Source organism: Rhododendron vialii, chromosome 10a (assembly GCF_030253575.1).
Source record: "Rhododendron vialii isolate Sample 1 chromosome 10a, ASM3025357v1".
NCBI lineage: Eukaryota > Viridiplantae > Streptophyta > Magnoliopsida > Ericales > Ericaceae > Rhododendron > Rhododendron vialii.
The window spans coordinates 18437737-18446988 of record NC_080566.1 but is presented as its reverse complement, the minus strand read 5'-3'; the positions used below and the strand labels follow the sequence as shown (position 1 = coordinate 18446988).

At 41.9% G+C, this 9252-nt stretch overlaps 1 protein-coding gene across 1 annotated transcript; it reads left to right on the top strand.

The window, feature by feature from the left end:
• The first annotated feature begins 2689 nt into the window (after positions 1–2689).
• On the top strand, positions 2690–6576 carry LOC131302974 (uncharacterized). Its single transcript, XM_058329767.1, has 3 exons — positions 2690–2831; positions 5286–6028; positions 6112–6576. The coding sequence occupies exons 1-3, from the start codon at positions 2690–2692 to the stop codon at positions 6574–6576; spliced, it is 1350 nt and encodes a 449-aa protein (XP_058185750.1).
• The last annotated feature ends 2676 nt before the right edge of the window (positions 6577–9252 follow it).

Genomic DNA, 9252 nt, shown 5'->3' with positions numbered 1-9252 from the left:
CGAGAAAAACTTAGGAATTTGTCCAAGTATGAATAAACCTAGAGTACATACGTGACAATACAAGCTTAGCCAAGTACGAAGACACTCGGGCTTTTGTCTGAATATGAGAAACTTAGCAACGCACGAGCAGGCTTATCTTAAGCATGAAACACTTAGGTACATACAGTGTAATCTACGTATGATAAGCATCTGTTTAAAGCACGATATGCTTAAGCAAGCCAAAAGGCCATGAAGGGCCACTAACAAGATTAAAGGCCACGAAAGGGCCACGCAATCAAAACCAAGTGTTATGCCACGAAGGGCCAAATACCTGTGTTAATCAAATTTGTAAATGTACTTATGCCATGCAGGGCTCGAACTACGGGCACGCAAGGCCTACAAACTGTTTTAAGAAAGGGAACATTGTTTTAATATGATCGACACATACTTACTCATCTGTAGTTAGGTCCTGGATAAAAGAAGGAGTAACTTGAGCAGATGTATCCACCACAACTGTGCTATCATCAATAAGACCACCACTGGCTTCCTTTTGGCCAAGGTTGGTCACCTCGATGGTCACTTTGTTGGACACCTCATTAGGATCTTGTTCGGCATGAGCAGAGGGCTGTTCAGGGATATCAACATTGAATTCTCTGTCCAACCTATCCTTCTCCACCTCCTCCGTAGGTTCTTCAGGAACAATTTGTGAGCTTGGAAGATCGTTCTCAATCCACAACGGGGATGTCTCTGCAACTCCAACGTTGGTCAAAGTAGTAGCCCATACTTCATCTTGGATTCCAAGCATCTGGGTCTTGTATTTCTCAGTAGCCACGTTGATCCCTTCATTGTATCCCAGTTGATACGCTACTTTGGCTTCATTTTTGCTAGATTTGAGCTCTGTAAGAGTCTGGTTTAGACTGTCCTCGGCTCCGTCTAGTTTAACCTTTATTCATCCACTATAGCACTTGCTTGATCCCTCTCTCTCTCAAGCCTGATGATTGAGCATTGCAATTTGGCATTCTCACCAGCAAGCTTAGCACATCGAGGCTTGGACTGGCCAAGTTTCTAGGCCACAGCTACCATTTTTTGCATTGCCTGGTACAACCCAAGGGATCAATAATACCAATATGAGCAAAATGTGATTTAAAAGACAAGAAGAAGGGATATACCTTGGCGCTGTGGTCCATGAACAAACCGAGAAGGTTGTCGGGAGAGCTTTCAACCTCTCTCTGCATGTCCCTAGGCAGCATGAAAGCTTGGGATAGGGCTAATGTAGTACCCTCGGATTCCACGCTATCTCTGATGCTCACTAGGCGGTTTCCATGAGTAAGCTTAGGAGCCCAGACAAGGGATGGTGCACTTTGTTTGGGGAAACTCTCACCCACAGTTGTTTCCAAGCATTGACGCTTGTCACGATGACTGGCTTCAACCTCTTCTAGGGAAAAACCTGGCAGAACATTAGATTGAACTGCGGCACGACGACCATGGGACGTATTGAGACTTTGGGAACCTCCACGTCCTTGAGGAGCACCTTGGCCACGAGCAGCACCGTAGCCCCTACCACGGCCGGGCAGATTCAAACGACTACTAAGGTTGATCGGCTGGTTTGGCTGTTCCATGTCTTGTCTTGGTGGTGGAGATGGAGTGTATTCACTGGAAGTAGAAGTGGAGGCTTCCTCGGCTAACTAGATGGGTTCGACAGGGATTGGAGGAGTACGAGATTGGCTTCTATCTCCTTGTTCGGGGTTTGAGGAGGAAGGTCCAAAAAGTGCAGGGTTATCTGCCGCACAGGTGCGTCGATCGATAAACCCACCGTATGAAGCTTTGTAGCTCAAGAGCATTTGAGCTGCTCTTGTTCGACCAGAAAGATGTGTGCCTTGTCCGTTAAACGCTGACGCCGGGTTAATATCCGCGACGTGGACTTGTGGGGTGATGATGTCGTGACCCTAAATGACGTTGTGGCTGCAACAAAATATGCAACACAAAACATCGGTAAAAACACGAGGAAGCTTTGATTAAAAGAAAAAACAAACAAAATAAGAGGAAAAGACTAACGTGGGCACCCAAATCTGTGAGGGGGCATGGAATCCTATCACCTGGCCATCCTCATCTCTAGGCTCAAAATTCCCTGTGATGATAAGAAAATCGTCGTCATCCCCCCGAGCAGAGTCAGGAAGCTCAAGGATGAGTTTTTTCCTAGAGTCCCTCCTCTTCAAATAGTATGTAAGGGCATCTTTTGTTTTAGAGATGCTATAGAGATGGTGAATGTCATGTAAACCTAGGGATGTGCCTAGCATTTGATTGATGGCATTGAGGCCCATGACAACACGAGAAAAATTGGCAGAAACTTGCATTGGGGATAGTCGATAATGGGCTAAGACCTGACGAAGTAGAGGTGCAAAGGAAAACCTAACACCACCCTCAACAACGGCGACTTCTGGAATGTGAAAGGTGTCATTATCAGGTCACTCGCGGACGGCATCCTCAAGGGCGAGTGCAGTGGCTATATTATCAGGGATCTCATAGCGAGATCTAAAATTAGCCATGGCTTGAGGGGTGTTGCAGTGACTCCTAAACCTTCCCATTTATGGATAGCTGAAATTATAGAAACCCTAGACAAAAATGAAACCTTAAATCGATGAAGGCGATAGGGTGAAAAAGGGGAACAACGACTTACGAAAGTGACGATCGAAGTCTCTAAGTGCTAAAAATGAGGAACCTCGAGATGGTGAATAGTGCTCCAATGGCGGGTATGAACAAGACCTTCTTTCTGCAGAGGAAGTTTAGAGTGAGAATGGCGTTTCAAAATGGGCCAAAATCCCAAATATACCCTATAAAGTGGAGTGGCGTAAGTGAGACGTCACTCCAGGCGCCGTTTTGGCGTTCCGTTCCCCAAAGGCGTCCATTCACATTTAATGAAGGCAGTACGAAATATGCCACGTGTAAAGTAAAGGGCAGGAAAAGCCTGCCCAGCCCAAACGATGAGACGTTTTGTTTGGATTAATGATAAAAGTTGCACCAGTTTTTGTAAAACAAGGTGCAGGAGTAGAATAACTTTGCTCAGTTCTTAGGAGCTTTGCCCGTCATTTGAGTAGGAATAACGAGCAAAGCTGGGGAGCAATTGTAGGGAGGTATTTCCGAACAGGCCCAAATAGGGTCCGAACACATGATATGTGGGACGATGGTTTGAATAAAACAGGATAAAGTCATCGTGCAATACGGTGGTCGGTAATAAGGACCGGGGACATGAGAAGTCATTAGTCCAGAAAGTCTGTACAGGGTCGAGGTCCAGTAAACATGAGAAGTTACTAGACCAAGAGACTAATAAAGGAACAGTGACATGAGAAGTCACTAGTCCAAGTAGTTTGTTCGGCAACAAAAAGGCCAGTTGCGTGTGAAGTAACTAATCCAGGCAGTTTGTTCGGCAACGAGATGGCCGAACAAGGAAAGATCTCCAATCAAGTGCTAGAACAGAGGGAATAATCTAGGAGGTTCCAGAACAGTAGTATTCCGTTAAGGAATGAAATCCCGAGAACGTGGGTTCTGGGAAAGATACCCAATAGGAATGGGATGTTCGGTTAGTTATGGAAAAGAGTCCAAATAGAACTAAGGTAATGAACTGATAAGGGAATGAGAATCCTAGATATCCTGGGTTTCCTATACGAGATAGGAATCCTAGGGCAACAGGGATGCTTGAGCAGCAAGCATCTAAGAATCTATAAATCAAGGGTAAACCTAAAGGTAAAAGGTACACAATATGTTGCATTCATATTGTTTTCCTACTGATAATTAGGGTTTTTTGCTAGTACGTGATACTAACTTAGTCATCAGAGGGCCTTTGCCGCGAGAGTCAAGGGTGCGCTCACGCCTTGTCTGTTTTGCAGATTAGGGCTTTGACGACGAATTAGGGTTCCAGTGGAAAAGCATGAGTAGCCGTTGCAATCTAGTGTTGTTCTAAGCACCAATTGTTTTCATCCCCCTACAATGCATAACCACCGAATCATTTGGCACGAAAAGAGGACCATTCTCTCTCTCTTGATTACTTATGAGTATACACTTATATATATATATATATATACACACACACACACACACACACACACACACACACTTAGGACTAAGTAGGCTTACTAAGTCTAGGAAAAGGTAATGATGAAAGGTAAGGCTTTCAAGTGGCAATGCATTGACCAATGGGTAATACTTTCCTAGAAAGTCTGTGTGTGTGTGTGTGTGTGTATATATATATATATATATATATATAGAAATCTTCAGGTAAGGACCTTACATGCGGACCTCTCCATTTTTTGCCTTTCCCAATCTGATTTTGATGATCCAAGCTGCTCAATGTGATCAGAACATGATTTTAAGGGTACCAGCGAGAAATCGTCAAAAAAAATGACTGGAAAGGGTTTGATTTGAGCAAAATTTTTTTACCCTTTTAATATATTTGTCTATTATTTTTGCTTTAAAAGGTCACTGGGATCCTTCTGGTCATGTTCCAGAACCTAGATGATGTAAAGCCAAGCACCGGACAAATGAGTAACTGGCGTACGGTAACTTGAAACTAGCTTACGATGGTTGCGTCATGTTCTAGTGGCTCGCCCTTGCATGACATTTAAGCCTCGGCCTCTGTTTATTTCCCCACACTGTTTATGGGGTGTTCTATTGATTTTCTAGTTCTAGAGCCATTTCTGCTGCCAATAACTATATATATGCTACTATATTATCTGCGTGGTTTGTCCTGGGTGTGCACTGGTCCATTTCAGAGCCCAGAGGATTGAGGATAGGAGCTGTGAGTTTAGGCCTACCGACACACACCATTATTGGACCGACGTACGCAGGTCAGTTCTGCATGCAATGGCATCGCCAGTGCATGCAGATTTCTTCTTGCATGTATCATTCCAGATCAGTGTGTTCTAGTTTGCCTAAAACATTTACAGGTGCTTGTTCTCAATCTATATTCATCGCTTCAATCAATCATTTATCACATTTTGTCACATAATGCAATTTGCTACAGTTTTAACTCCCTTTAACTGTTCCCCGGCCCTAATTGGCTGAAAAATGATTAATGAGAGAAAAATACAAATGTCTTACAAAATGCCTAAGTAGAGATCGATCTCCGGATTGGGCGAGAGGGTTGCCATAAAACCCTTCCCTTCTCGTAACGTGGCTCCCGAACCTCAGATATCGAAGGTGATGATGATCCAGTCTACAAGCCTTTTTCAAATTAAATAACGTAGCAAACGTTTCAAGTTCGGTTCCTTGGGTGCATATCGCAAAACCCGAGTGGTGACTCTGAATTGTAGCGTTTCACCGCGCTTTTCCAAAAACGAGCGCACCCGATTTTATACACGAAAAGTCAAACTTTTGGGGCGTGTGCCCACACTATCATCTAGGGTTGTATAACACCAATGAATTTCGTGACCTATCATCTAGGGTTGCTTCTACAAAGCAACAGTTAGATGATATCCAAAGTGCCCTGGGTTCAAACCCTAGTGATACAGCTAATCAAGCTTCTAAGAAGGTATTGTGTAAACAATACCTTACTCTTGCAAGAGCTGAGGAAAGCTTTGCAAGGCAAAAATCTAGAATTCAATGGCTTAAATTGGGGGACCAATGTACCTCATTTTTCTTCAAATCAATCAGTAATTCTAGGAATAGAAATAGGATTACTAGCTTGGTTTTGGAAGATGGTACTGTCACCCAGAATATTGAACAGGTCAAATCCTCTTTTATCAATTATTATTCCAAGCTACTAGGTTCCCCTCATCAAAGTAGTTATGATGGCACATCTAGAGTCCAGCAGCTCATCACTAGGAAATTCTCTGAGTCTCAGAAACTTGATATGGTTTTGGAAGTATCTGACAAAGAAGTTAAGGACAATGTTTGGTCTCTTACACCTCAAAAAGCCCCTGGTCCTAATGGATATAATGCTACCTTCTTCCATAAGGCATGGCCTGTGATCGGCCATGAGGTCAACTCTGCTGTCAAATCATTTATCAGATTTGGCCAACTGTTAAAGAAAGCGAATGCAACATTGGTTGCTTTTGTACCTAAAGTCCCTATCCCTCAAAGGTTGGGGACTATAGACCAATATCATGTTGCAACCTCATTTATAAATGTATTGCCAAGATCCTGGCTCATAGAATTAAGTCTGCTCTTTCTCACTTGATTGATCCAGCACAGTCTGGCTTTGTGCAGCGTAAGAGGATTGCAGATAACATATTCCTCACACAGCAATTGATGAGGCGGTATCACAAGCAATCCCCCACCCCTAGGTGTGCTATGAAAGTGGATATAATGAAGGCCTATGATAATGTTAGGTGGGAATTCCTTTGGGATATCCTTGCCTCTATGAACTTCCATCCCCAGATGATTAGGTGGATAAAGGCTTATATAACCACTACCAACTACTCCCTCAGCTTCAATGGGGGGGCCATTGGGTACATTCCTGGTCAAAAGGGTTTGAGGAAGGATAACCCCTTATCCTCATACTCATTTGTTATTGTCATGGAGGTACTTACTTGTATTCTCAAGGAGAAATCCCTACTGCCTGACTTCAACTTCCATTGGAATGCGGATCCACCAAACTTGTAACGCCCCTGAATTTTGGTCAATAAAAATTTCGTTAAATATTTGAATTTTATTTGAATTACTTATTTTCTCTTGAGTGGCTATATGATTTCTTGTTAATTTTCGTAGTAGTTAGATTTTGGTCTCGACTAGAAACCCTACTTGACCAATTTACTTAGTTTCCAACTGACTACTTGGAGGAACCGAGCAACCAAACTCACCTAGTTGCTAGATGAACCTTTTGGACCTTTTGAACCTTTTTGCCTTTACCCATTGGTCCATAATGGTTAGGAAAATCTTTGTCCATTGGACAATAAGCTTTTCATTATTATATTTGACTAAAAGTACATGTAGTCTTTCAAAATCTTATTTTAAAACAAAAAGTACTTGTACTTCTATTATCCTTTGGTTATTAACCGCTAGGGAATTTATTACCCATTGGGTAATAGCTCAAATCTTCCAACAAGGTACAAGGTTCTATTTAAATAATCAAGTATGGATTTCCCATGTGATTTTATGCATTAAAATATTGGGGTATATCTAAACCCTAGATTTCCTAGTACTTGTACTCTATTATAAACTAATGGGGAGAATCCTAGCCTTTTTATTTAATTGGGGTACTTGGTACCACGCCTATATTTAAATATAGGGCTTTTGTCACATGCTTTAAAGGACTTTGATTATTTTAATATAAAAGTTCCCTAGTTACTATTGTCCATTGGACAATAAAAGTTAAGGGATTTACTATCCATTGGGTAAAAGGTTTAATCTTTCAACCAAGTATAAGGGTTTTAATAAATTAGTCTTTTTCTTAAACCCCATGTGATAAAGTACATAATATTTTATTATAAAAGTACTTAGTAGCCTTTAAGGCCTAAAATTCTCCTCAGTACTCTTATATTATTTTATATTGGGGTTTTGTACCCAATTGGATTAATTTATTGGGGAGTTAATTTTCCTAGAGTACATTAGTACACTAGTTTATTTATTTAAAGGGACATGTGCCTAAATTGGATTTCTTTAATGGGATTTTGGATTTAGAAAATCTAGTACCTTGGTACTTTCTTATTCTTTCTTGTTATTATATGTGTGTGTATATATATATATATGTAGTGTACTTTTGAGAGAGAGAGAGAGAGAGAGAGAGAGAGAGAGAAGGAGAGAAAGGCCGAGAGAGAGGGAGAGGAGAGAGAGCCGAGAGAGAGAGAGAGAGAGAGAGAGAGAGAGAGAGAGAGAGAGAGATGGGCCGAGAGAGAGAGATAGGAGAGAGGGAGAGAGATTTTGTTGTACTACCTTGATCTTCCTTATTCTTTCAAATCTTTGGGTGAATCTTTTTCCTAGCCAAACTTAACTCCCCATTGTACTTCTAGGATTGTTTAAGACCAAATCTTGTACCATTGTCTCCTTTCCTTCCAACAAATCTTCCAAAGATCAAATCCAAGGACTAACCTAGCCATGCAAGCCTAGGATTAGACTTTGACCTTCCATGAGTGCTTGACAAGTGTCAAAATTGTGAGCTATGGAGAGAGAGGGGGGCCGGCCATGAGAAGGGAGGGAGAGCCCAAGGTTTTGCCTATAAATAGCAAGCCATTCCAAGCATTCAACTCACACCTTCACCTAGCAACTTCTCTCTCTAGAAAAATTGTGTTCTTTCTTTGTTCTTTCTTTTGTTCTTACTTCGTTCTTGAGTTCTTCAAGAAACTCAACCTAAGCCGCCACTAAACTACCACTCGACCACCCTTTGATCCATAAAGTAGAGTAGTGTTAGTCAAGAAGAAGTTTCGAGAGAAACCATTCTCTTTCGAAGCTCCCGAAGACATACCGTAGGAAGTTACTCCGTCCGACCACCGACTAAACCTTCCGTAGCCGACTACCGCCAAGAAGTAAGGTAGGATCTCCTTATCATCCACCCCAAGTATAAAGTAGGAATTCCTTATCCCTATTCCTCAGTATAATGTAGGTACCATATTTACTCGATGAATACGTAGGTTATCTACCATGTGAATCCAAGTATTCGTATTTTGATCTTTAAGATGATTATGAGCATGCATATATGAATTGCTTGTATTACTCATGGTGTGATAAAGCATAAGTGATTTCACTCCAAAGGCGTCCGTACATGTGGCGTTGTGCTTTGAATAAAGTATAAGTGATACACTCCAAGGGCGTCCGTACATGTGGCGTTATGCTATAAGTGGTGATTGAGCGTGATAAGTAATATAGAATTGGATGATCTTGTTAGAATGTTTCATGCTTACTTTTGTCCTACCGCCGAGTCTTTGCATGTAAACGAGACACGAGAACCGAGAAAGTAGAAACATGACACCTAGGGTGTGGTTAATAAAGGGAAATGTTTTCCGAGGAAGAAATATTTTGAAACTACATTATGACCGGTTTTGGTTGCATAATGTGAGTTGTGTGTGTGCGTGTGTAAAAGAAACATTTGAAAAGGGTGAAAAGTTTTGGAATCCGCAATGTGGCCGAACTTGCCCATTGTGTAATTAGGTGTATGTGTGTTCCAATGGGAATCCGGGAAAAGCGGAACCATTGTGAGGTTGTATGTGTTCCAATGGGAATCCGGGAAAAACGGAACCATTGTGAGGTTGTGTGTGTTCCAACGGGAATCCGGGAAAAGCGGAACCATTGTGAGGTTGTGTGTGTTCCAACGGGAATCCGGGAAAAGCGGAACCATTGTGAGGT

Excerpts from the sequence above, each read along its gene's own strand:
- LOC131302974 (XM_058329767.1), top strand. The coding sequence starts at position 2,690 with ATGAGGAACCTCGAGATGGTGAATAGTGCTCCAATGGCGGGTATGAAC. Across the intron at positions 2,832-5,285 it reads TATAAAGTGGAGTGGCGTAA|CGTTTCACCGCGCTTTTCCA; the intron begins GTGAGACGTCAC and ends TCTGAATTGTAG. Across the intron at positions 6,029-6,111 it reads ATGCAACATTGGTTGCTTTT|ATCCTGGCTCATAGAATTAA; the intron begins GTACCTAAAGTC and ends TGTATTGCCAAG.